This window comes from Papio anubis, chromosome 16 (genome assembly GCF_008728515.1).
Source record: "Papio anubis isolate 15944 chromosome 16, Panubis1.0, whole genome shotgun sequence".
NCBI lineage: Eukaryota > Metazoa > Chordata > Mammalia > Primates > Cercopithecidae > Papio > Papio anubis.
The window spans coordinates 28,826,300-28,853,039 of record NC_044991.1 but is presented as its reverse complement, the minus strand read 5'-3'; the positions used below and the strand labels follow the sequence as shown (position 1 = coordinate 28,853,039).

The 26,740-nt window shown below is 54.2% G+C and overlaps 1 protein-coding gene across 1 annotated transcript in view; it reads right to left on the bottom strand.

Annotated features, from left to right (window-relative positions):
* PPM1F (protein phosphatase, Mg2+/Mn2+ dependent 1F) overlaps positions 1 to 23,081 on the bottom strand; it is a 32,841-nt gene extending 9,760 nt beyond the window's left edge. Inside the window, exons 1-6 of the mRNA XM_003905277.5 lie at positions 22,967 to 23,081; positions 16,057 to 16,322; positions 9,685 to 9,836; positions 4,569 to 4,771; positions 3,936 to 4,124; positions 1,216 to 1,359 (exon numbers count right to left, since the gene is read on the bottom strand). Coding sequence (XP_003905326.1) covers positions 1,216 to 1,359; positions 3,936 to 4,124; positions 4,569 to 4,771; positions 9,685 to 9,836; positions 16,057 to 16,262 — 894 coding nt within the window. The 5' untranslated portion in view covers positions 16,263 to 16,322; positions 22,967 to 23,081. The remainder of the gene's footprint in view (positions 1 to 1,215; positions 1,360 to 3,935; positions 4,125 to 4,568; positions 4,772 to 9,684; positions 9,837 to 16,056; positions 16,323 to 22,966) is intronic.
* Positions 23,082 to 26,740: the final 3,659 nt, after the last annotated feature.

Sequence of the window (26,740 nt, the reverse complement as noted above, 5' to 3'; positions counted from 1 at the left end):
AAAAACAAAACTTCCATGTAGCAAAAGCCCACACACAAAAATAAAAGAGAAAAGATGCATGGAAAAATATCTGCAAATCACAGATAACGAACCAACCTCCTTAACATATACAAGGAACCTATAAACTGGTAAGAAAAACAGGCAAAGGAAAAAACAGTGTTTGCAGGAAAGGCTGTGTAAATGATCTTCAGCTTTTGAAAAGATGCTCAAACTCACTCTGTAACAGAAAAGCAAACTTAACAATTGCCCCAAGACAGCCTTCTTACCTGACAGGAAGAATCCTGCAGGCTGGTGGGACTGTGGGGAAATGGACCTTCTTGGGCATGTAGTGCCAGCCCAGGCTGGCATGGCCTGAGGTGGGCAGCTTGACAAATCTACCCAGACTGTACATGCATCAGTTCCAACCCAGCCATCCCACTTCTGGGGATGTGTCCTACAGATACAGATACACTTGACTCTTGAGCAATTAATGCTGCACAAAGTGGGTACAGATGCATTGTTTTCAACACCAAAAGACTGAAAAGATCTTCATGCTCACCCACAAGGGACTGCATGATGCATGCAATGTCCACAGCCCCAAGAAAGGATGAGTGCTCCTATGTGCTGATGTAGAATTATCCACCATGTGCATGGTTAATTCAACATAACTAGTGGAGAGCAGCATGTGGGAAAAGTGGGGTTTGAGGGATAAACAGTCATTCCATGGTATCTAAATGCTCGCAATCTGACCTCAGGAGACACATGGACGAGACAGTCTTGTGAGAAGAGGTCTGAGTGGGACTGTCATCTTCATGTCCAGGTAATGACCTGAGTGCCAGGGTAGCCTCTACTCAGTACAGCCCCAAGCCAGGTTCCCTCCAGTCCCGGGGCAGCGTCACTTCCCCGAGGCCCCCTCATCCACAGCCTGTGGCCTCCTTGTCCGTGTGTTGGACAGGTTCTGGTCTGCACTGGGCTGCGCTGACTGCACTGGGATGCCTGTCAGTGCAGAGGGCTCTGCTCTCCCCTGGAGCTCTGGGCTCCATATAGCTGTGACCCACAGAGCTCTCAGGAAGGGCTCACGTGGGACCCCTTGGGACTCAAGTCAGGTGGGGAACCCTCCCTCTTGAAAGGTGCCAGGATTAGTACTTCCTGAGGTTCCCAGGCTGGGGTTCCCCTGTGGGTCCAGCATGATGGTGGCTGGGAATATCCTGGGCCTGGGCAGAGGGATCCCCTTACCTGCCGTTCTGGTCTGTGTGGCTCCATCAGCTTCACCACCTGTCCCTGCTGTACCAAAATGACCTGGGAGTCCCCGAGCCAGGCGACGTGCAGGGTCACTCCTGCAATGAGCGCACACACACCTGTGGTGCCGCTCTGCAGCCGCTGCAGGGAGAAAGGGCCCATGAGAGTTGACAGGAGGTGGGGACGGGTCTGCACTGCAGGCACATGCGGTACAGGCTGAACCTTAGCCAGAAATGGGCAGAACCGCTGAGCCACGCAATGGCTCGTACTGAACTTCACACTGAGGGACAGGAGAGCGCATCCTGCAGCTCCCCATTCACATCCACCTCTGGAAAATGCAAACTGTCTGCAGTGTCAGAAAGGAGATGAGGGGCTGTCTGGGGAGTGCACAGGGAAGGGCAGAGGATGACACGGGGCAGGATGAAGCTTCCGGGGGTGATAAATACGCCCGTTACTGTGGTGAGGAATCCACAGGTGTACATGTGTATAAGCCAAAACTTGCCAAATTGTGGACTTTAAATATGCACCACTTAAATTGTATCTCAATAAAGATGTTTATTTATTTTTCTGAGACAGAGTCTCACTCTGTCAACCAGGCTGGAGTGCAATGGCGCAATCTCGGCTCACTGCAACTTTCGCCTCCCAGGTTCAAGTGAATCTCCTGCCTCAGCCTCCCGACTAGCTGAGATTACAGGCATACACACCGACGCCTGGCTAATTTTTTGTGTTTTTAGTAGAGATGGGGTTTTGCACATTTGCCGGGCTGGTCTTGAACTCCTGAGTTCAGGCAATCTGCCTGCCTTGGCCTCCCAAAGTGCTAGGATTACAGGCGTGAGTCACTGTGCCCGGCTATTTATTTATTTAGAGACAAAGTCTCGCTCTGTCGCCTAGGCTGGAGTGCAGTGGCACAGTCTTGGCTCACTGCAACCTCCATCTCCTGGGCTCAAGTGATTCTCATGCCTCAGCCTCCCGAGTAGCTGGGACTACTGGCACGTGCCACCACACCTGGCTAATTTTTAAAATTATCTTTAGTAGCGGCAGAGTTTCACCATTTTCGCCAGGCTGGTCTCAAACTCCTGATCTCAAGTGATCCACCGACCTCAGTTTCCCAAAGTTCTGGTATTACAGGTGTGAGCCAACACCCGATTTTTGTATTTTTAGTAGAGATGAGGTTTCACCACATTGGTCAGGCTGGTCTCAAACTCCTAACCTGAAGTGATCCACCAGCCTCTGCCTCCCAAAGTGCTGGGATTACAGGCATGAGCCACTGTGCTCAGCCTCAATAAAGCGGTTATACCTGCTTCAGAGAATCCCTTTTCTACTCTGAGAGGCAGCCTTGAGCTCAGAGGCCTTTGTCACTTCCTGGGGGGTGGAGTGAGGTGAGGGGCCAGGAGTGGAGGCCTGACTGCTTTTCAGTGGGGTCCTTGCAGCTGCAGAGACTGCACGGGTTTCTATTGAGATGCAAAGCCCGGCTCTGCTAATTTCCACGAAGGTCTGTGCTCAGCGCGTGTGACAAAAGTGCACCTTTCCCCTGGTGTCTTCTCATTAGGGCAATCTGAGCCTCAGTTTCCCGATGTCTACAATGGGTACAATGTTAGTATTCACCTCACAGGGCTACAAGGAGGACCTAGTGAAATTCTGCTGGTGAGGTTCAGAGTGTGTAAGTTCACGAGGAGACTGATGTTGTGTTCTTTCTTCTTTTTTTTTTTTTTTTTTTTTTTGGGGATGTCTGGCTGCTCGCCAGGGCAGGAGTGCAGTGAGTGGGATCTCAGCTCACTGCAAGCTCCGCCTCCCGGAGTTCGCATCATTCTCCTCCTCAGCCTCCCGAGTGGCTGGGACTGCAGGAAATACATACACCTCGCCCGGCTAATTTTTTTGTATTTTTTTAGTAGAGCGGGGTTTCACTGTGTTAGCCAAGGTGGTCTCTCCTGGCCTCATGATCAGCGTCTAGGCCTCCCCAGGCTTGAGCCACCGCGCCCGGCCTGTTCTTTCTTCTTTCAGAAACAAATGCCTCATCCCTACACGTGGCTGTAACTCCCGAGGAAGGAGTGTTCCCAGAGGACATCGGTAGTCTGCTGAGACCCTGCCTAGAGGAGAAAGGGGAGGCAGGCAGTAGATTAAACACGTTTTACATATTCCCCCTTTTACGATGCTTTGACATCTTGGGGCCTTGCTGGTCCTGGAGGGGCTGCCCCTTCCTGGGCCAGCTGATTCCTTGAGACAGCCAACACCTGGGGAGGATGCAGAGAAGGCTCCGACCCAGCTTCCCTCTCTTCCCTCTGCGTCCCGACTACCTCAGTGCTTCCCATGCACGGCCCTATGAGGCGTGGCCCCTCCTCTCGGGAACTGTGAGTAGTAAACTCTTTGCTAAGGTACCAGTCTGTGTCTGTCACCTTGCCATATCTCATTAAAACAAAATCCCAGGAACACTTGACCACAGGCTGTCTTCCCTGAGGCCAGCAGACCCTCTACACCAGGCAGGTCTATGTGGCCTGGAGGCCCAGCATGCTGGATTGGGGCAGGCTTTGTGCTGCTTCCGCTCAAGTGAGAACCAAGCCCCTTTAGCCTCATACTGTAAGAAGAAACGGCAGGACCACCGGCAGTGTTTAGTGAGGACCTTCTGGCACCACTAGCCCCTTTGGCGTTTTGCCCGCTGCAGAGGCCAGGACTCTCACTGGCCTCCAAACTGCACCCGAGGCCCAGCTGCCAGTCCTCACCTCTCGCTTGGCTTTCCTGAGAAACATCTGGTCAGTACGCCGGAAGGCTTCTCTGAGGGCTCCTGCAGGGTCTGTGGGCAGCTCTGGCTGGCGGGCAGCGTTGGTGTGCACGTGGACAGCAGCGTACCTCGCAGCATCCACGCCTCCGTGACCATCAAACACAGCAAAGTAGGCACGGTCCACAGGGTCCTGGTGGGAATGCGGTGGGAGTCACAGACCCGCAGGACCCAGGCTGCTCCCAGGGGGGTGTGGCACCAGGCACTGATGGGGTAGAGTCTGGGAGAATCAGTATGGCCTTTGCCCAGCTTATGTGTGTATGAGCTGGGAGGTTTGGAAAAGGACAGCTCGCGGGAGCCTCGGTTTCACCATCTGTTCTGAGTTGCTACAAGCATAAAATGAAGGGCTGCCCCAGGTGACTCCTGGTGCTGGAGTCAGGGGAACATGGCACCCAAGCCTCCCTCATAACAGACTCACACTGTTGCCCTTCTTAGTCTCTTGCTGGGCAAGCTCAGGGGCTGACAGGTATCTCTCCTGTCTCGGCCTTGGTGGACAGCTCTTCTCGGTACCTGGGGAGCCCCCACCCTTGTCCCAGTCCTCCGAAGCTCTCCCCAGGGTCTGGACAGGAGCACTCACAGACAAGCCGAAGAGCTGGTTGAAGGAAGGGAGGGACACATGCCGGTCCTCCATCTTGCGGCGAGTGTTCCGGATGGCGTGGATGGAGACCAGCCACTGCCGCTGTGAGGCCCGGGCAGCCAATGGGACCTGCTTCTGCCACCGGCCGGCAACCTCCCAGAGCCGGTTAAAGAAACTCCGTGCCAGGCTTTGGGCATCCAGCACTGATGGGCACAATGGAGGGATTGTCAGGGAAGTGCCAACCAAACCAGCTGAGGCCTTGCTGGCTCCCTGACAGCTCCCACCTGGGCCCTCACAGCCCCCATCACCTCCCAGGGCATGGTGAGCACATCAACTCAATAATGTGCACACGGCAGCCTGTTATCAGAATTAGAAACGTCTAGTTCGGTAGATTGTCCCTTGAAGTCTCCCATCCCACCATGGAGCAACTCTACTCATGGGAACCCACCCTAAAGAAATCATCAGAGGCCGGGTACGGTGGCTCATGCCTGTAATCCCTGCACTTTGGGAAGCCGAGGCAGGCGGGTGGATCACGAGGTCAGGAGATCGAGACCATCCTGGCTAACACGGTGAAACCCTGTCTCTACTAAAAATACAAAAAATTAGCCGGGCGTGGTGGCGGGCACCTGTAGTCCCAGCTACTCGAGAGGCTGAGGCAGGAGAATGGCGTGAACCCCGGAGGTGGAGCTTGTGGTGAGCCGAGATTGCGCCACTGCACTCCAGCCTGGGCGACAAAGCGAGACTCCATCTCAAAAAAAAAAAAAAAAAAAAACGAAATTATCAGAAACACAAAAATAATTTAAAGGCAAAGTACAGAATCACTTATAATTGCCCATTAATTAGAAATACTATATATCTAGTCTCAGCCGGGCGTGGTGGCTCACACCTGCAATCCCAGCACTTTGGGAGGCTGAGGCGGGCAGATCACCTGAGGTCAGGAGTTCGAGACCAGCCTAGCCAACATGGTGAAACCCCATCTATACTAAAAATACACAAATTAGCCGGGCATGGTGGCGGTCGCCTATAATCTCAGCTACTCAGGAGGCTGAGGTAGGAGAATCGCTTGAACCTGGGTGGCAGAGGTTGTAGTAAGCCGAGATCATGTCATTGCACTCCAGCCTGGGCAACAGAGCAAGACTCCGTTTAAAAAAAATAATAATAATAATAATGAGCGAGTCTCTTGATGAAGAATTAAGCTGCTATTAAATATGGTTTTCATAATGAAATATCCATATGACCCCACTGTGGCACTCCTGCGGACTTATCCTAGAACAATGAAGACTGTTCACATAAAAGCTTGAACACAAATGTTCATAGCAGCTTTATCTGGAACAGCCAAAATCTGGAGTCGGCCTAGATGTCCTTCAGTGTGGAAATGGTTAAACAAACCGTGGTCGACCTATACCTTCGAATACCACTCAACAATGGCAAAGAATGAACTCCTGACGCATCAAACAACCTGGGCTAATCTCCAGAGAATTAAACCAGTCCCCCAAAGTTACACATCATATGCTTCCATTTATATGTGTTCTTGAAATAAAATAGTAGAAGCCAAGAAGATTAGTAGTTGTCAGTGGTTAGGGATGGGGTCTGTGGGGGTGGAGGCATAAGGATGGCTTTAAAAGTGTGACAGGAGGGATCCTGGTGATGGAACTGCTCTGTATTTTGACCATGTTAGGATTCTGGTGGTGATATTTTATTACAGTTTTGCAAAATGTTACCACTGGGGGAAACTGGGTAAAGTGTACATGGAATCTCTTTGTATTATTTCTTACAACTCCATGTGCAGCTATGATTATCTCAAAACAAAAAGTTTAATTAAGAAAAACTAGCCCAGGCATAGTGGCTCATGCCTGTAACCCCCGCACTTTGAGAGGCTGAGGTGGGAGGACTGCTTGAGGTCAGGAGTGCAAGACCAGCCTGGATAACATAAAGAGACCTTGTCTCTTAAAAACAAACAGGCGGGGCGCAGTGGCTCATGCCTGTAGTCCCAGCACTTTGGGAGGTCAAGGCAGGCAGATCACTTGAGGTCCGGAATTCGAGACCAGCCTGATCAACAAAGAGAAGCCCCGTCTCTACTAAAAATACAAAAATTAGCTGGGTGTGTTGGCATGTGCCTGTGGTCCCAGCTACTTGGGAGGCTGAAGTAGGAGAATCACTTGAACCCAGGAGGCAGAGGTTGCAGTGAGCCAAGATTGCGCCACTACACTCCAGCCTGGACAACAGAGCGAGACTCTGTCTCAAACAAACACCACCAAACCAAATAAAATAAAATAAAATAATAAATAAATAAATAAATTAGCTGCATGCGTGCGGTGGTATATGTAATCCCAGCTATTCTGGAGGCTGGGGCAGGAGGATCCCTTGAGCCCAGGAGGTCGAGGTTACAGCGATCCCTGATTACACCACTGCATCCCAGTCTGGATGACAGAGGGAGACCTGGTCTCTTAAAACAGAAAACTAAAAAATGGATTTTTATAAAGTTTAAAAGCATGTAAAATGCTTATGTCATGATACTAAGTGAAAAAAGGAGGAAAATTACATATGCAGTTTAACCACAAGTCCATGAAAACCACCAGGGCCAGAAAAAAAAGGCAGGAACAGCACACAATCAAGGAGTCAGAGTGGGTCTGCAGGTGGTAGTTCCATGGACAACTTTTTCCTGAAGTATACTTTCTTAACACTTCCCCAATTTTTCATTACAAGTGTTAATCTCGTATGGCAGTGGCTTTAAAGCACGTCCACAGATTCTTTGACTTCTCCTTTCACGAGGTGGAGCTCACTTCTCACTGCTGAGTGTAGGACTTGGCTGTTTCTGACGAAGAGAGTGGCAGTGACTGCGTGTGCTTCAGCTGCTATGAAACAAAGAGGCCCTGCACCTCCCGCCTTGCGTGTTCTCTCTTCCTCCCTCCCTCTCATCACTCAATCTGAGCTGTGAGGACGCTCAAGCAGCGTCATGGTGAGTCTACCTGGGACGGGACCAAGGCCTCCTGCCAATGGCCGTGTGTTGGAACCACCTTGGAAGCAGGCCCTCCAGCCCAGCCGGCATCCGTGTGACCACGACCCAGTGAGAGACCCTGGACCAGAACCAGCTAAGCTGCTCCCAGATTCCAGACCCACAGAAACTGGGAGAATAAATGTCTGCTGTTTTAAGCCACTACATTTTGGGCAATTTGTTATGTAGCAACAAATAATACAAGCTACAATATTCATTTGAAAAGGAAAAATACCCAAATCCTACCTAAGCCTGACTTCCTAAGAAAAGATCAACCAGTAACAGGCCCAAAGGAGACCAGGGGGGCTCTGGCTTCAGGGACTCATATTACTTCAATGCACAAACTCTCCTGGAACTCCTGCCAGCCCAGGTGCATGTGGCAAGCACGGTGAGTCAGGGCCAGTCAGCCGAAGGCAGGAGTTCCAAGCCAAGTAATAGAAAACAGGGCAGAAGCTGAGTGTCACAGGCTACACGCCAAGGACATGGGGAACTGAGAGAAAGAAAGAGCTCCCGCTCTTTCTTATAATACAATCCCCACTCTGACGCAATTTTGTTAGAATGGCTTGGAGTCCAAAAACCTGACTACATTCTACTTCCGTGACAGGGAGCGCATGATCAAGGCCGCTAGGCAGGCCTGCATGCGAGGCGCTCTGACTGGGAAGCAGCGGCAGGCGAGACTTCCTTCTGGCTGCGCACTCCCTCCTTCCCAGGCCTGTAGGAGCCCCGGGCGTAGGACTGGGCTGGTGCCGGCGCGGCAACACTCCTTCTCACCGGCAGGTGGCGCTGTCTCCCGCGTGGACAGACAGAGGCCGGTCAGGCGGGGCGGGGCGGGGCGGGGCGGGGCGGGGCGGGGGCGGGGGCGGTGCCCCCTTGGTGGGGCCGCAAAGCTGAGGAGGAGCAGCTGCCACCGGCCGGAGGCCCGCTGGCTCGGCCGAGAACAATGGCTGCCTGTCACTGTGGACAGCTGTCTCCCAGGCTAAGGCAAGGCTGCGCTCCCAGGGAATGCGGGCAGGGAGCCAGGGCGGAGGCAGGCGACGACAGCGAGGAGGAGAGCGCCGGCACCGACTGATGCTGGCCGCCTCGGGTATTCGCATTCTCTCTCGCCTCCCACCTTGTTCCTTGCTTTTCCCTGGATGCAGGCATGCACTAGTAATGCAGAATTTAGAACAACAGGGAAAGGAAAGGAAATGGCAAAGGAATGGAAAGGAAATGGCAGACAGGAAATGGCAAGGAAGGGAAAATCCACTGCGACTCTGCTGCCTGCTGGCCTGTCCAGGGACAAGTTTTCAGCTGGGTGGGGCGTTGCTACCCCCTTGTGGCACCCCTGCTGCAGCCTGCGATTCTCACTCCCTGTATTTCTGGTCCAACATCAACCAACACTTTGGCGAAATATAATAAAAAGAAATTACTAGAATGAAAGAAAGTTACATGAAATAAAAGCCCTGCTTTTTAATGATTAGATCCTCTGTGAAATGGCTCTGCAGCCCTCTCCATTTCTGGGTTCCCCTGGCCACACCGTGCTTATGGCTGTCCCAGGAGCAGGCTGACAGACAAGTTTCCACCAGCATCTAACCATGGGGCTCACGGACACCGTAGAGCTTCTCCATCCAACAGAATCCTGACTTGGGGCAGCTGAGGCAGGGGGCCTGAGTGTTGAGGGGACCATGCTGCTGTCCCCCGAGACCTGCTGGCATGCCACCTGGCTGACCCTGACTTCGCCTGCCTGGGCGCATGTTAACCGAGTTACAACACTGAGAGCACTTGAACCTGGCTGCGTGACCAGAGATCGCCTGTGAGATCCTCTGTGAAATGGGACAAGCATCTTTAATTTCCTGGGCTGTTCTGGAACTTCAGTTAGACAAGACACAGGAGGGTGTCTGCACCACCCACCCCTGCCTCGTGGGTTGACTGGGAACCACGTGTCCTATGGAGGGCTGTGACCACCACCCTCCACCTCGCTGGGGCCCCAAGCCTTCTCTGCTCCTTGATTCTGCTGCTGTTGTGAGCAAGGGCCCCAGCACCCTTAGGGACCCCAATCAATGGGCTCCCCACAATGTCCTCACCCTTTGTCTGTTGCCTGCTAAGCAGCCCTGGGGCCGCCTCAGAAGAAAGAGAACTCACAGGTCACAGGGGCCTTTTCCTCCTCGTCGTCATCCTCCTCCTCCTCCTCTTCCTCCTCCCTGGGCAACTTCCTGAATTCGGAAAGGTCTGTCTGTAGAAGCTGTGAAACTGCTTCATGAGTCAGAGCAGCGGCAAGTGGTGGCGGGGCCTTCCTAGGGATGAGGAGGGGGAAGTGAGGGGCAGCACCCAGCAGGAGACTACACCTAGCACCCCTTCCCCAACTGTCAGCCCACATGCTGAGGGGTCAGGACGGCCAGCAGGGCAGCCCCCGTCCTTGGGGAGCTGGGACAGGAAGGTCACACGACAGCAGAGGCAGATGCGCAACCATCTGGTGGGGAGCTGGACCAAACTTGGGCCTGGGGCTGGCGGGGAGGGGGCTGTTGATGGTCAAGCAAACTGCCTGACATCCATGCTGATGACAGCTCCTGGCCACAGGAGGGCAGAGGAATCACCCATGCCAGTTGGGGACCCTGGAGGGTAGGGAGTGTTCTGGGTTGAACTATGTCCCCCACCAAATTCATACAGAGGCCCTAACCCCCAGTACCTCAGAATGGAGCTAATTTGGAAACAGGGTCATTACAGATGGAATTAGTTGAGGTCATGCTGCAGCAGGCTGGGCCCCTACTCCAATGACTGATGTCTCTATAAAAAAGGGCAATTTGGGCTGGGTGCAGTGGCTCTCGTCTGTAATCCCAGTACTTTGGGAGACCAAGGTGGGTAGATCATGAGGTCAGGAGTTCGAGACCAGCCTGGCCAATATGGTAAAACCTCATCTCTACTAAAAATACAAAAATTAGCTGGGTGTGGTGGCGCGTGCCTGTAGTTCCAGCTACTCAGGAGGCTGAGGCAGAAGAATCACTGGAACCCAGGAGGTGGAGGTTGCAGTGAGCCAAGATTGTGCCACTGCACTCCAGCCTGGGCGACAGAACGAGACGCTCTGAGTTGAGGGAGGAATTTGGACACAGACACACATACAGGGAGAATGCCATGGGAACATGAGGCAGAGACCTGGGGGATGAGCCTACAAGCCAGGTAATGCCAAGGGTTGCCCACAAACCACCAGAAGGAGCCAGTTCTGTCAACATCCTGATCTCAGACAACAGCCTCCAGCACCACGAGGCACACTTCTGTTGTTTAAGCTGCTGGGTCTGTGGTCATCTGTACAGCAGCTCCAGGAAACTGATCCTGGGCTGTGGGACAAACGGGCACACTCAGCAGAGCAAGTGGCTGTGCGTGGTCCATGACGTCCCTGAACAGACGGGGCCATAGGGGCTGTCAGGGTGAGGGGCTGTCAGCAGAGGAAGTGGCTGTGCATGGTCCATGAGGTCCCTGAGCGGACGGGGCCATAGGGGCTGCCGGGGTGAGGGGCTGTCAGGGTGAGGGGCTGTGGGAACAGGGCAGGCCAAGCTTTATGCTAACATGGAAGCACTGCCATTGGTCTGGGTTTTATTTATTTATTTTTAGAGACAGGGTCTTGCTCTGTCTCCCAGGCTGGAGTGCAGTTGTGCAATCATGGCTCGCTGCAGCCTCAAACCCCTGGGCTCAAGAGATCCTCTCACCTCAGACTCCAGAGTAGTTAGGGCTACAGACATCACCATGTCCAGCTAATTTGTAAAATTTTGTACAGGTGGGGTTTCGCTATGTTGTCCAGGCTGGTCTTGAACTCCTGCCCTCAAGTGATCCTCCCATCTCAGCCTCCCAAAGTCCTAGGATAATGGCATGAGCCACCGCGCCTGGCCGCCTTTGGTCTGTTTGAAGAGGGACATGGCATGATCAGATGAGGCTTTTATGCCTCTCTGACCCTGGTGTGGAGGGTGGGCTGGCAGGGAGGGGATGACTGTCTAGAGGAGAGAGTCTAAGACCTGGGCTGGGCAGGGCCGTGGAGACAAACAGGAGCGGACAGAGTCGGGCAGTATAGATGGAGGGGCAGGGACAGTGTTGAAGTTTCTGTTCTGAGCAACTAGGAGGCTCGTGGTGCAGTTAATTACCCTGATGGGGATGGAACAGGATCAGGCAGGGGATGGGCAATGGGCTCTGTTTCCACAGCGGTCAAGAGGCCTGAGGGCCTGCAAGAACATGGTCTAGGCAGGAGATGGAGCTTCAGAATGAATGAGGATAGGGGGCTGAGTCCAACAGGGCCAGAGCATGGCTAGCAAAGTGGGGATGACCCCAAGGGTGGCCTTCTGGGTGCCACGAAGGAAACGTTTTAAGAAGTGAGACTGGGTCACTGCTTTCAATGTCACAGAACAGAGCTGAGCAGTCGAGGAGGTGTAGTGGGTAGAAAGGGAGGTCGCAGCAAGCTGAAAGCAAACCGACGGGAGGAAATGTTAACCTTGGGTTAGCGTCTTTCAGCAGGTAGGCAGGGCAAAAGACAGCCATGGGGCAGATCAGGGGAAGACATTTGGAGGTAGGGACACTGAAGCCAGCTGTGGCTGAGGAGGGCTGTGGGGAGAAGTGTCTAAAATTCTGAGCCATCCCTGGCTCTTCTGGGCAGAAGGGGTCACTCCCTCAGTGGCCCTATGGCCTCTAGCATGCATTTTGACCCCTGGAATCTGCCTTCCCACCCAGTGGGGGCCCTGGAAGCTGGATGACACACATTCACCCCTGTGTGCCTGTCCCTGAGAGTGGGGGCCGGGGGCATGCCTGGGGTGACAAGGTAAGTCTGCACTGGGCTGACACTTCCGGCTTTCACTGGAAGGCGAGGACCTTCCAATGGCACAGGCTGGCGGCAGGTCTTATGGGGGCTGCGCACCCCAGGCATCTACTGATGGTCTGAGGAATCGACCGGGATGGATTCCTGATTTTTTTTTTTGAGACAGAGTTTCGCTCTTGTTGCCCAGGCTGGAGTGCAATGGCGTGATCTTGGCTCACCACAACCTCTGCCTCTCGGGTTCAGAAAGTGATTCTCCTGCCTCAGCCTCCCGAGTAGCTGGGATTACAGGCGTAAGCCACCATGCTCAGCAGATTCCTGATTTTTTAAAATGAAAGGGTGACTCATGGGAGAAGCCTCTGGAACTGCCTTTGAAAAACAACCAGCCAAGACATGAGAAATGAGTTCCTCTGCCATTTGGGGGTTTCCTGCCAACTGCTGGGTTTTCCTTTTGCACAGCAGAGAAGCGGGACGCCTGTTCCCCTTGGTCCCGGTGAGGCCAGGCCTCAGCTTCCTGCCCACCCGCCACTGCTGCTGGGGGCAGGGAGGCAGCTTCCGGCTGTGGGGACCCAGACAATGCCTGGCCAAGGGCCACCATCGTCCCCTTCCTGGACACAGCTCCTGCCTCATCCCAGGGTCTGGCCTGGGACACGCCCTAGAGGCCCTCAGCCCTGAGTCACTGCACCATGCAGATCCACCCTGATTCTGGTCCCTGCAGAGCAGGCTCCTGCACAAGGCAAGAAGATGCTCCAGGGACAAGCCGAGTTGTGTGCAAGGCCCAGGTGCCTGAGAAACACTTGTCTCACCGACTTTGGGGCAGGGGTTGTTACAAGGGGTTTATAATCTAGTGGCAGAGATGAAAACCACACTCAAATCATTAGTGTATGGTATGCACTGCTCAGGGACTCAAGTATGTGACAGGAGGCTACAAACAAGAGGGGAGACAAGGCATAAACAGCTCCCTGCAGACCGGGTGTTGTGACTCCTGGATAGCCTCCAGAAGGATGCCTTTTGCAATCTGTGAAAGAGCTCAGGGACCAAGATGCTCAAAGTCCTTCATGCCCAAGAGCCCATCCTCAGGCTGGGACACAAGAAGCAGAGCTGGGAGGTGGAACTCGTGACTGTGTATGAGCACATGTGAGTGCGTGTGTGTGGACAGCCGGACTTAGTGTAGATAACATGTGAGACTCAGACCCCAAGTGCTGACTACACATATGCACATCCACACCTGCGTGTGAAAGAACGTGCTAGAAAAGAACAAAACTAACTTAAAAAATAAATCCAATACGACTGCTGGAACAAATAACACCTTCAAATACTCCATTTTAGTCCACCATGTAAGGTGGGTTCCCGGGGGCTGAGGAGGCTCAGGAGCTCTTCGCCCCTCCTGGTCACACCCATCACTAGGTGGCTCACACAGCAGCTGCTCAACAAGTCCGGCTGCTCCCGCATCAAAACCAAAACCCACTGCCCTCCCCTGTGTCCCCAGCACTGACCCCAACTTTGGTTCAGGGCCCTCCTGGGCAGGTCACCTGCACTGCCTACTCACTCCTCAGCCCTCCAGGCCCTCCCACCTTGGATCCTTCCCTGGGGCCCTGCTCCGCGCCCTTCTCCCCCTGCCCAGGAACTGAAGGCTGATGTGTCACCCCGGTGCTGTGGCCTGTCCGTCTTCAGCACCTGTGCCCCAAGCAGGCCCAGCAAACCCCTGGGCTCTGTCATTCCCCAGGACGGCTTTTCCACCTGATTCCCAGTTTGGGGCTGGCACCACTTGGCTCTGCCTGGTCACCTCACGCTTGGGCCAAGGTGCATCAACTCTTCTGTCCCGGGCCTGGCTTTTCGCCTCAGGGCAGCGATGGCCCCATGCCACCTCCACGAAGACCCAGTGGCTGCAGAACTCCCTGGTCTGGACTCCCCTGCTCCCTGTAGAGTGCCACCTGCTCCTCTCAAGAAGGCAGAACGTGAGGCCTTCCCTCACCTCCCATGCGCGGCACCCCCGCTGGGCCCACTCTGCTCCACCACTGGGGGCCGATTCACTTTGTGCCACATCTCTAAAATATTTCCTCAAAACAAGCCAATAACACCCTTTGCGCATGCCACGACCTCGTGGAGCGTGGTCACTGGGCCTTTCCTCCTGAGCTCTAGGCGGCTGTGGGGAATGCTGGGTGGCATGGCTCTTGCATGTGGCTGACACTTAGCAACGTTTGCACCCATGCCGCACAGGGAGAGCACAAGTCACTGACTGCTGGGGCCTGGGGTCAAGGAAAATAGGCCCTTGGTCACTGTCAGGAACAGAGTTGATTTGCTGCAAGGGGCAAAGGAAGTGCACACTTGGGGGATACTGAGGCAGCACCGAGGACAGAGGCTCTGTCAGAGGGAGCTATAGCTGAGGGCCTGTCATGGCTTCAGGTGATATTTCAGGTGATCTGGGTGATGCTGGGATTGGGGACCATGGGCACATCCCCTCAGCAAGGGACTAGGTTCACAGAAACAGCATGTGGCCCACCAGCCTGCTCACCTCCATGAGCTGTCCCCTGTGCCAGACAGACAGCCTGACTCCAAGACCCCATCTGAGCAGAGAGGGTTCGAGAAGAGACCTTGTCCTTTACTATCTTTCCTGGGACAAATACTTCCAGAATGAATGAATAAATGGAAGGGGAGGGCAAGGGTCTTCCAAGGAAGGGACCTCTGAGGTCAGCCTAGGAGACAGCTACACTGTCTGCTGGTGGACACATAACTCTCTATCTTCCCCGAAATCTGCTAAGCTGGTTGTGCTACCTCTCTGTGCCTTGGCTTCCTCACCTGTGGAAGGGGTACAGCGCCAACTACCTCTCAGATCATGGTGGCCGGGGTGCCATGTGGGCCTGCCACTCCTTGACTGTAAGGCCTCAGACCAGCCTCTTAATCTACCCACCTCTGCCTCCTCATCCATCACATGCATCAGAAAACAGGACTTACTGCTTATCACCTGTTATGCATTAAATTGTTCCCCAAAAGGGTATGTTGAAGTCCCAGCCCTTGTGGCTCAGAATATGATCTTATTTGGAGTTAAAGTCTTTGCAAATGTAATTAGTTATGTCCATATGAGGTCACATTGGCTGGGCACAGCACTCTCATGCCTGTAATCCCAGCATTTAGGGAGGCAAAAACATGAGAATTCATGGAGCCCAGAAGTTCGAGACCAGCCTGGGCAATATAGCGAGACCCCATTCTCCACGAAAAGAAATACAGATGAGGTCACACTGTAAGAGAGCAGCCCCTGGTCCAAAATGCCCATGTCCTTACAAGAGGAGGAGCCACAGACACACAGCAGGTGGAGTGGGGAGGTGTGAAGGCACACAGGGAGATGCTGCATGAAAGAAGGTCAGCTAGGAGGAATGAGTCTACAAGCCAAGGACCTCCAGGAAGTCAAGGCCAGGCACTAACAGAAAGGCCTGGAGCAGACTCTTCCCTACAGCCTTTGAGAGAGCATGGCACAGCCACCACCTTGATCTTGGACTCTGGCCTCCGGCCCTGTGAAAGAATGAGCTTCGGCTGCTTTGAGTGCCCAGTGTGTGGTGCTTTGCCATAGCAGCCACAGGAAGTCCACACGGTGCTGCCATAGGGATCTGGGGCTGCGGATCCCCATGTGGGGCTGGACGTGTGGGGGAACAGCCACCACATCCCTGGTAGGCCCTGGCGCCGCGCCCTCGCTCCCTGTCCCCTTTGGGGTTGCAAAGGCTTACCTGCTGCCCAGAAAGCCCATGGCCAACTCAGCCAGCTCGCCCTCTACCTCCTCCTGGCTGAGCATCATTCCCGGGGCCTTCCATGGCAGAGGGTCCTCTGGGTTCAGTGGGGCTGGGAAGTCTTGAAGGAGCATGTCCAGGAAACCTGGGGTCTCCTCAGCTCCACTGGCCATCTGGCTGCTCTTCTGTGGGGCTCCAGAGGACATGCCCAGAGCATCCCGGGGGCCTGCAGCTGGGCCAGGGCAAGAGGGTCTCCAGGCTTCACCCTGGGGAGAAATGTCAGAGTCAGCAGAATCAAGGGGTCACGGCACCAGCAATGAAGGTGCCCAACTGCAAGCACCACGTAGCAGGTACATGGCCTCACGGTTCAGGGCCACTAGTAAGTGGTGGGACAACCCTGGCCGCTGTCCTGACATGAATCCAGATGGGGACTTGTGGGCATCCAGAGATCCGGTCTCAGGAGATGGTGCCAGGAGCAGCACCTGGGTGGACGTTGTCAAGGAGAAGTGACAAGAGGAGGAAGACTGCTTCTGGCAGAAGGTGGCCAGCATGGCCAGAGACGAGCAGCACAGGGATGCTGAGGCCAGGCACTGAGGCAGGTGAGGGGGTTCAACCTGATCGCGGGTCCCGAGAAGCCAGCAGGGCTCTGAGGTGAGGGAGTGAAGCCACCAGGTCTGTGAGCCTGGATGTGACCAGATGGTAGGAGGGACACCTGCTGGGGCTCTAGCAGCGTTCAGGGGAGGAAAGACAAGAGCCAAGATGCAGGAGGCCGGCCCAGGGCTATTTTGGAGACAGGCCAGAGTGGGAGCAGGAAGGGATCCCCAGGGGCTGCTGGGGCCACCCAAGAGAAGCAGAGGGTTAACCTGGGACAGACAGGAGGTGCTCTGGGACACCATCGAGCCTATTCAATGCTCTCTAATAGGAGGAGGGAATTGTGAGCCTAGAATGGCTCAGGCCTGCTAAGCCCTGGCTGGAACAGGGGCACTGTGGACAGTTCCAGGCGCTGACCCCACTGTGGGGCATGTGGGCTCTTCCTCTCTAAGTCCTTAGGAATGCCCAGAGCTGACCAGTCCTGTGAGTTGCCCCTAACACCCCAAGAGCCAGGACAAGCCCCCATTTCACAGACGAGAACCTCAAGGTTTGGAGAGGGGTAGTCCCTTGCTTGAGGTGTCAGGAAGGAAGACAGGGCTGAAGAGGGATCCCAAAGCCTGTGCCTTCACTCCCTCACCTGCTTCTCTCTCACCGGAAAGAGGCATATGGTGCCTCAGAGCCTCCTTGCAGGTTGGCTCTGGCTCTTCTTCTCTCCCAACTCAGAATCTCCACAGTTGCCTCCCCAGCCTGCCTGCCTGGCCTATACCCAAACAGTTCTCGAGCACCCCCCCTCCATGTTCTTTGCATCGTCCCGGGGATTCACCTCCAGGTCCCACACCTGGGCCTCCCTGCCAGCACCCGCTCAGCATAGACCCTTCTCTCTCCTGCCCCCTTCCCCTCGGGTGCCTGACCCCTCCAAACCCTCCCACAGTGGGGACTCCACTTTGGGCTTTGTCTAACAGGCAGGCTGGGAAAAAACTTTCTTCAGCGAGTCCTACGCAGTAGTGGATGAGACTGAATACAGAAAAAAGTAAAAAAGAAATCCTACACAGTTACTAAGCTGGGGAGGAAAACTGCGTTCTTCTATGGTGACAAATGGACATGAGACTGAGGAACACCCCAAATTCTAGGGTGGAGAATTTGGGGAACGGTTTCACAGCCCATCACCTCCATGAGGACTTCCATGTTCTGAAAACTGAATGAAGGAGGCAAGGAGAATCTTCTAGAATCATCAGTCTTAGAATAGCCACAGACTCTGCCTACAAACTTTGCTAAAAGGACGGCTGCGACAGGGGCCTGAGGTGCAGGATGCAGAGAGTGGGAAGTAAGAGATGCAGGGAGCTCACAGCCCACAAAAGGGCTGTCCTTATCAGGAATTGCTAACTTGAAACAAGCCTTCTGGAAGCCTAAAGATAAAAAACACAAAAGAAAATGGGGCGGGCAGAGCGAAAGATCCCAGCATCAAGTCTGATCAATGAAGGATTTGGAATGCAAGGGGTGAAGGGTGGTAAATTAACAAAACACAAAACCCTTCTCTTCTTTTAGAGGCAGGAATTGAAAGGTAATTTAAGTAGACACATACAAATAATGTAGAAATAGGGATGCTTGCTACTGAAGGTTCTGGGGATAGACTGAATTCATTGTTAGGGTTCACATTTACTCACAAGGAGTAAATTTAATGTAGCCCAGGTTACAAAAGGCAAGCAGGTAAAAAGATAAAGAACATAAAACAATTGGTGAGGCGCTGTGGCTCAGGTCTGTATCTCAGCGCTTTGGGTGAGGCAGGAGTGCTTGAGGCCAGGAGTTCAAGACCAGCCTGGGCAACATAGTGAGACTGCCACCCCCCACCCCCCATCTCTACCAAAAAAGAAAAAAAAAAGAACACAAAACAAATAAGGAAAAATCACTCTGAGAGGAGGAGGGACACTGACATTCAAACCACAAAGGGAAGACTTTGTGAGCTGGAGAAATAAGCAGAGGCTGGGAGCCCTAGTGGGTCAATGAGGAGGCGGCAAGGCCTGCCAGCCATGCCCCAGCAGAGCTGCAAGGCATTCGAAGATGGCGTGAATTTCCCAGCAAGCTTGGCTGCCCTCAAGCAGTGAAAGCGGCCAAGGGCCCCTCTTCTGCCTGGCACTGCCCTGACCCCCTGGAGCTTCTGGGTGAGAAATGTGAACAATGCAGAGCTGCCCCCAGTAACTGCCAGTGCCTGGGGCCTCCGCCCACTCCCTTGCAATTCCAAGTGATCTGGACGCTCTGTCATCTCACCACAAAATGTGCTCATGTGAATTTATGATTAGGATCCAAGTGAGAGGACAGCATGCTTCCTGCTATAGCACACAGAGGGCCCCCCTGGAGAAACCCCTGCCCACAGTGTAAAGCCCCACGGTCAAGGGCAGAATTCAAGACCCTTCACTTTCACCCCACTTGCTGGTGACGTCTGCTGGACATTTTGGGATGCAGATGCCTCCTTCTTGCCTCCTGACCTTGGGGTACTCTTTCCTGTGCCGGGAGCTCCTCCCCACAATCAGCCTGTTCCCTCAGGGAGGGGGGCCCTTCCTGTCTGCACTGCAGACCCTGATTCACTGTGGCCACCTGCTGCTCTCCCTGTGCCTTGTGCCCGCTACCCGCACAGGCCTCAATGGTGCCTGTGCCATGCGTGCTAAGTGAGGTCTCAGGGGATGTCATGATGCCTTGTGCGAAGCTCTGTCTGCATCTGTAGAGGGGACGGGCTGGCTTACTCTCAGGGCCTGTGCCAATTGCCTGCCCTTGTTAGAAAGGCAGGGTGCCCAGGGCCATCTTGCTTGCTGGGGACCAAGCGCCCTTGTTTCTGCATCACCAACCTAAGGCAAGGGGTGAGGAGAGAAACCAGGACACAGCTTTCCCTCCCTGGAGCCCAGAAGCCGAAAGGGACAGGAATCATTTCCTTTTCCCCATAAGCTCCTGAATCTGAGGTACACCAGGGACATCCGGCAGGAAGGAGAAATTCCTCACCCAAGGGAAACCAGAGGCAGCCCTGGGAGTGCCAGGAGGGGTAGGGGACAGTGCCGTGGTTCTTTGAGGGATCAACTGGAGGAGACAGCATCAGGATTGGCGTGGAGGCCGGTGGCAAGCCGCAGGGAGGAGTCAGGGCAGGGAGAGCACCAGAGGTGGCAGGGCCTGGTGCCAGGCTTTCCTGACCAGGGCACACCAGTGAAAGATTCGGAGTGAGAGGGATGTGTGCATGAGCCTGTGCAAGTCACCAAGAGTCTGGGGTGGGCATGGGAGGGACAATGGACTCCTGCCTCCCAGTGCTGCCTGCCTGGACCAGTCTGGCCAAATGCAACTGGCAGCTGGTTCCTCCTGGATCAGGGCCCCTCTGCACACCAAATGGGTGCTCACCCTCCAAGAACCTATTGAAGGTCTCACACAGGTGGGAAATGGCAAAGCAAACTCATTGGGCAGCAGCTGCAGGGGTGGGGCTGACGGTGCTGCCAGCTGCCATCCACCCCTGCTCCGAGCACTCTTCCTGGGATGGTTTTTAGCCTCCCAACAACCTCTTGTGGTTATCCCCACTTCACAGGGCAGGCTGTAGCAGAAGAGCTAAGGAACTTGCCCAAAGTCCCAGGGTGGGGTTCATGCCGGAGAACCTGGGCCCTAACTGTGAAGACACCCGGGAAGTCATTCTGACTCCTTCTTTCCCTGACCTGTCCCTCATTGGCCACCAACTCTGGGCTTTGGCTCTCTCATGGCTCCTCCTTCCATTTCTGTGTCCCCCTGACCCTAGGGCAGCCCCTCCCCTCCTTGTTTTGTGGTGTCCTCCTTCCGTTTTGCCTCCTGATATCTCTCGGATCCTTCCAGGCTTTGCTGAAATCTCCACACCTTTGGATCCAGCATGCTCTCTCTCATGTCTCTATGGCACTTTTGCTCACATCTGACTTGTAAAAAGTTTTCTTTTTATGAAATTTAAAATATTTATTTTCCTCTAGTGCATTAGTTTTGACTCCTAAGCTTAACGAATGCAGGGTTTAACAACCAGTTTTTTAGGGAACACAGAAAAAATACTTAAGTCTTGCTTAACTGCAGAACCGGGGTAATGAAAAAAAAACAACAACCAGTAATCCTTAGAAAAGGAAACTGCATCACTATGGTGTAACAAAACTATCATATTCACTGTTAACTGTTTTTTTTTTTTTTTTTTTTTTGGAGACAGTCTTGCTCTGCCGCCCAGGCTGGAGTGCAGTGGCGCAATCTCCACTCACTGCAAGCTCCGCCTCCCAGGTTGAAGCGATTCTCCTGCCTCAGCCTCCCTAGTAGCTGGGATTACAGGCACCTGCAACCACGCCCGGCTAATTTATTTTTGTATTTTTAGTAGAGATGGGGTTTCACCATGTTGGCCAGGCTAGTCTCGAACTCCTGACCTCAGGTGATCTGCCCACCTCAGCCTCCGAAAATGCTGTGATTACAGGTATGACCCACCACGCCTGGCCAACTTTCTCTTTCTACCAAAGCAGATTCTTACTCCTTTATTCATAACTACTGATACTAGTTAGATGTAAATCCTTCTAGATGTTTTCCTACATATATAAATTTTTTGTTGTAAAATATACATACCATGTATCCTTTTAACCACTTGTAAGTGTACAGTTCCATGGCATTAAGCACAGTCACACTGTTGTGCAATGACCACTTTTTACAGGCCTGACTTTCTTGATAGACTGTAAGCTTCCTGCGGTCAGAAAGCCCACAATGGCCCTTTGTGTACAGCAGGTGGTATAAGTGTGATGGCAGAGGGAAGAGTGACTGGTGGGTGGCATGGGCTGAGGAAGCTACATCACTCTGAAGGGTGCAGTGGGCAGCAGTGCCGGGTCTTAAAAGACTCGGTTGGCTTCAGGTGGTATCCTTTTTTTTTTTTTTTTTTTTGAGAGGGAGTTTCGCTCTTATTGCCCAGGCTGGAGTGCAATGGTGGGATCTTGGCTCACCGCAACCTCCGCCTCCCGGGTTCAAGCAATTCTCCTGCCTCAGCCTCCTGAGTAGCTAGGATTACAGGCACCTGCCACCATGCGTGGCTAATTTTTGTATTTTTAGTAGAGATGGGGTTTTGCCACACTGGTCTGGAACACTTGACCTCAGGTGATACGCCTGCCTCCGCCTCCCAAAGTGCTGGGATTACAGGTATAAGCCACCGCGCCCGGCCTTCAGGCGGTATCTCAAAGGAATTCCACAAATGAACTTGTGTAGAGGTTCATGGCTTTCAGAAAGGCATTCATTTTGTTTACCTCTTACAACTACGCTGAGAAGTACATACTGTCAGGCTACACTGCAGACGAAGAAATAGGTTCTAGAAGGGCAAGCACCCATTTAAGGTCTCACACAGGTGGAAAGGGCAAAGCGAACTCAATCAAGGTCTCTGGATGCCAGGTGCCTTTGGTACTTCCACCTCGCGTGCAGGAGGAAAAGAGCGAAATTTGACAACAGAAGAGACTGGAGATGGCCTCAGAGTGCTGGCCGGCCCCACTTTCTATCCCCCGTGGTGAGAGCTCATCTGGGCCCAGGGAACTTGTCCCGGGGAATGCCACCACGACATGTGTGACTCTGTCCCGCAGCGTGGAAGGCTTCGAAGGAGCCCGCCACCATGCAGTGGACCTCACCGTGTGTCAAGCCCTGTGCTGAAATCCCTGCAGTCGGAGCCAGTTCTTCCTGTTGCAGACAGGTTCAGGGGCTTGCCTGACCGAACCCAGCGGCAGTGTGCCCGGCCTCCGCGCCTGAGGCTCTGGCTCACAGACCTGTGGCTGAAGCCGCTGCAGCCCAAGCACTTGTGCAGCTGACGCTCGCTTCACAGACGCTCGGGAGGCCGCGGGGAAGGGGGCCCTCAGGCAGAGACTGGGCCCCTGAAGGTGGAGGGACTGGGGGCATATGGGGCAACGTGCCGGCCTAGAGGCTCCTGGGGGGTGGGGAGAGGCCAAATCTCGGAAAATGGGGCGCGTCCCCCCTCAGCACCCCATTCTGTCTCATAGCCCTCGGTCCCTACCAGGCCCTCGGCTCGGTCACACCCCCGCCGGCCCCCCAGTTCTGCCCTCTTGGCTCGCCAGCCCCCCAACTCCCAGCCTCGGATTCCTCAGGTCCGCAGCGGCCCCTCTTGCTCCTCGGATCCCCGCATTGCACCCCCGCACCGTTTGGGGGCCCCCATGTGAGCCTCGTCTCGGCCTCCTTGCCTCCCCAGCCCTCTGATTCCATCCCTCCGGTTCCTCGGTCCCATTTCACCCCTGTGCGCCTTGGGCGCTCGCCTGACCCTCGTCCCAGCCCCGTCAGCCCTCTAATCCCGTTCCCCCGGCCGCCTCACCCCAGGTCTCCGCGGGCCTCAGCAGTCTCCTCGCCGCTCCGCGTCCAGCAAGCTGCTGCCGGTCGGCCCCGCCCACTTCCCGTCCCCGGCCGCTGCGGGCGCCGCGCAGGCGCAATCGGGACTCCAAGCTGGCGGGGCCGGACCTCTGCTGCCCCCTGGCGGCTACGCGGACCGTGACTGCGGCCCTTTAGTGGTAGGCGAACTGCGGCTCCACCTGGGCTCCGGAGCCGCCCCAGTCACCGGCCTCTTGCTTCTCTTCTGCAGCTTTGGGTGGGCGGCTGGATGGGGAAAGCAATCCCTAGGTCACAGCGCCCAGAAATGAAGCAACTTGTGCCGTCAACAGCTGGTACATGACAGCAGGGATGCAAATCCAGACTGCCTAGGCAGGCTCATCCGTCAGGGAAGGGAGCACAGTCCCCGGCCTATTGTGAGTTGTTTGTTTCCACAAACCTTAAGGCTTTTATCTTTCCATTCTGGAGGTCAGAAGTCCACTTAGTCCCAGTGGGTGAAGATCCATGAGTCGGCAGAATGCGTTCCTGTCTGAGGATTCTAGGAGAGAAACTGTTCCCCTGCGTTTTCCAGCTCCCAGGGGCTCCCCGCATACTTTGGCTGGGGCCCCTTCCTCCAGCCTCGAAGCCAGCAATGGCCAGTTGAGCCTTTCTCACACTGCCACCTCTGGTTCCCTCCTCTGCTTCCTTCTGCTACTTCTAAAGACCCTCCAGATGCCACTGGGGCCACCCAGATAATCCAGGATCATCTCTCTACTTTAAATCAGTTGATCAGCAACCTTAATTCCCCTTTTCCCCGTAATTTTTTTTGGAGACAGAGTCTCACCCTGTCACCCAGGCTGTACTGCAGTGGCATGACCTCGGCTCACTGCAACCTCCGCCTCCTGGGTTCAAGCAATTCTCCTGCCTCAGCCTCCTGAGTAGCTGGGACTACAGGCGTGCGCCACCACACCCGGCTAAATTTTTTGTACTTTTAGTAGAGACAGGGTTTCACCATGTTGGTCAGGCTGGTCTCAAACTCCTGACCTCAAATGATCTGCCTGCCTCGACCTCCCAAAGTGCTGGGATTACAGGTGTGAGCCACCATGCCTGGTCTGCCATGTAATCTAACACAGGCACAGGTATAGCACATGAACATCTCTGAAGGGTCATTCTTCTGCCAACACAGAGGCTCATGGAAATACTCTTTTTCTCTCTTTTTAGAGACAAGCTCCTTCTCTGATGCCCACACTGGAGTGCAGTGGCATGATCATAGCTCACTGCAGCCTCAAACTCCCGGGCTCAAGCGAGCCTCCCTTCCTGCCTCAGCCTTCCTAGTGTCTGGGACCACAGGCAAGCACCACCACGCCCAGCTGACTAAAAAATTTTTGTAGAGATGGGGTCTCACTATGTTGCCCAGGCTGGTCTTGAACTCTTGGGTTCAAGTGATTCTCCTGCCTCAGCCTCCCCAAGTGCTGGGATTATTGGTGTGAACCATCACACCTGGCCAAAATATTTTAAAGGCAGAAGAAAGAAACCTTTAAGTAAAAAAAAAAAAAAGGTTTTAATATATATTAATATATTCATCTTTATACTAATGCAGTTGTAAAGTATAATTTTTTAAATGGAGGATGGGACGCCCAGATCTTCTGTGGCCCTGCCCACCTGGCCTTCAGGTCCACAGGCCTGTGTCCTTGCCAGGAATGAATGTCTCTGGGATGCTTCTCTAACAGGAGCAACCTGGAGTGGGACCAGTAACCTGGAGAACTAGCAGCTGGGTGATTGGAAAGGAAACCATCTGGGGTGGGGTTGGATCTGCAAGGCAAGAGGTGTCTGGGCAGAGACAGCAGGGCTGGGACGGAGAGTTCTGCCTCATCCCACTCTCCTGCTCACTCCTTCCTAGATCCCTGTCAGGGCAGTAACCATGAGCAAGGCTTGAGGCTACTTCTTATAAACGGTGGCCCTGGGTACATTCCTTAGCTCACCTGAGCCTCAGTTTCTTGATCAGAAAAAATGGGGACAATAGCAACCAACCTATCTCAGAGGGCTGTTGTGAGACCCTGGGCCACTGTTTCTCAAAACTGCCCCTGAGATCACCTACAACAGAATGGCTGTGGGGTGAAGTTTGAGAAGCGCAGCACAGGTGAGGTGGTGCGTGGGGCAGGCCCTCCCACACGGTAAAGTGCAGTAAAAGCTGATATTCCCGCAGGCATCCTCAGAGGGGGCATACTAGACTCTTGAGCACTGATTCCATTTGAGATCTGCGGCTTAGAGAGGACAGCAAAGTGAGGCACCACCAGGAGCTTGTCCCTATGGGCCAAGGACGTGTCTGGAGATGACTCCTGCCTTGTGGCGCCGTCAATGCCTCACTGTCCGCATTCCATCACGCCTCAGCTCCTGGCTTCCACCCTGGTGAAAGGAATCTTTCAATATCACCCACCCAGCCACAGACGCTTCTCTGCTTCTCTGGCAAGGCTGCACCCCTGGCTAGGTGGGCAGGGCCAGGGGCTCCTTGAGCCAGTCTGCAGCCACTGACCTCTCCAGCCTCCAGGGCAGAGGTACAGTCCCATGGAGCGTGGCTGATCTGAAGGCAGTTCTGGCCTAAAAGGGGCCTTGTCCCTTCCTTGTCCTCATTGCTCTCAAGGCCAGGTTGGCAGCAGTAGCAGCAGGGTTGGATGCTACCGGATGGGAGAAGGTGAATGGACTCGGAGTGCAGAATCAAGCTGCGGACGCCAAGGGCCTTGGAGGGTCATGTACAAGGGACAACTGCAGAGGAAAATAAAGGAACACTTTGTGATTAGCCCGCCTCTGGCTGAAATCGCAGTGCAGAAGCATAGTAAGGAAGGACTGGGTGGTCTGGGTTTAAGGCCTAAGAACCATCTCCGCTCCTGTAAGCCTGAATTAGCCCTGTAACCTAAGGGTCCTGGAGGTCCTAAAACCTTCTGCAGAGAAGGCTCCAGGTCCACTGGGCCTTGTGGGTGGAAGAGCAGTCACAGCCCTGCACTGGGGACGTAACAGGTGTGGCCTTGCTAGGGCCCCAGAATCGGACCAGAGTGGGTGGGAGGGGGCAGAAGCTCTGAGAGCACCCCCTCCTTCCTGAAGCCTGTACCTGTCAGACACATCCCAGGACCCATTATGTGGTTCCCCATGTCTCTGCGTATTTTCATTCAGCTTCCAGTAGCTCTCCAAACTGCGTTCCAGGGAACCCCCATGTTAACCTGTGAGGGCCTCCAGGAAGGGGGTCCAGGTGGGGCACGCTGGGCGGGCTCTGGGTTTCTTTACAGGAGCTCTCATATACATCCTGGTGTGGCCTGGGAATCTACTACTGAGTTGGGGGCGGGGTCTGAGTCCGAAACATTCCTGACCTGCCCCTCAAAGAAAGGTCCCACTGAACAGTCTGGAACGCTGTTTTGCTGAGCTCCTGTCACCACTCAATGAGGCACGGGTGGAGTGTGGAGGGAGTTTCCAACACACAGTGGACCCCGCACAGGTGTCTCTCCTCGGGTGCTTGGGGAGGGAAGCACAAGAAGGCACTGAGGTCAGAGCGCAGCTGCCACCAGCACCTGGCACCACAGGGCAGTCTGGCCTACAGGGTATTTTCTAAACCTGGTATGTGAATGGGTTCCATGGGGCACCCAGCTGCCTCTAAGACAATAAGGGCTTGTTGTGAGAATAGGAATTGCAACAGGCCCCAGGAAGCTGCCAGACGCACACGGGCACCACGTACAGGGCTTCTCAGAGATGAGAGCAGGGGATGGAGAAGCGTGGGATCAAGAGGGTAGCCCTG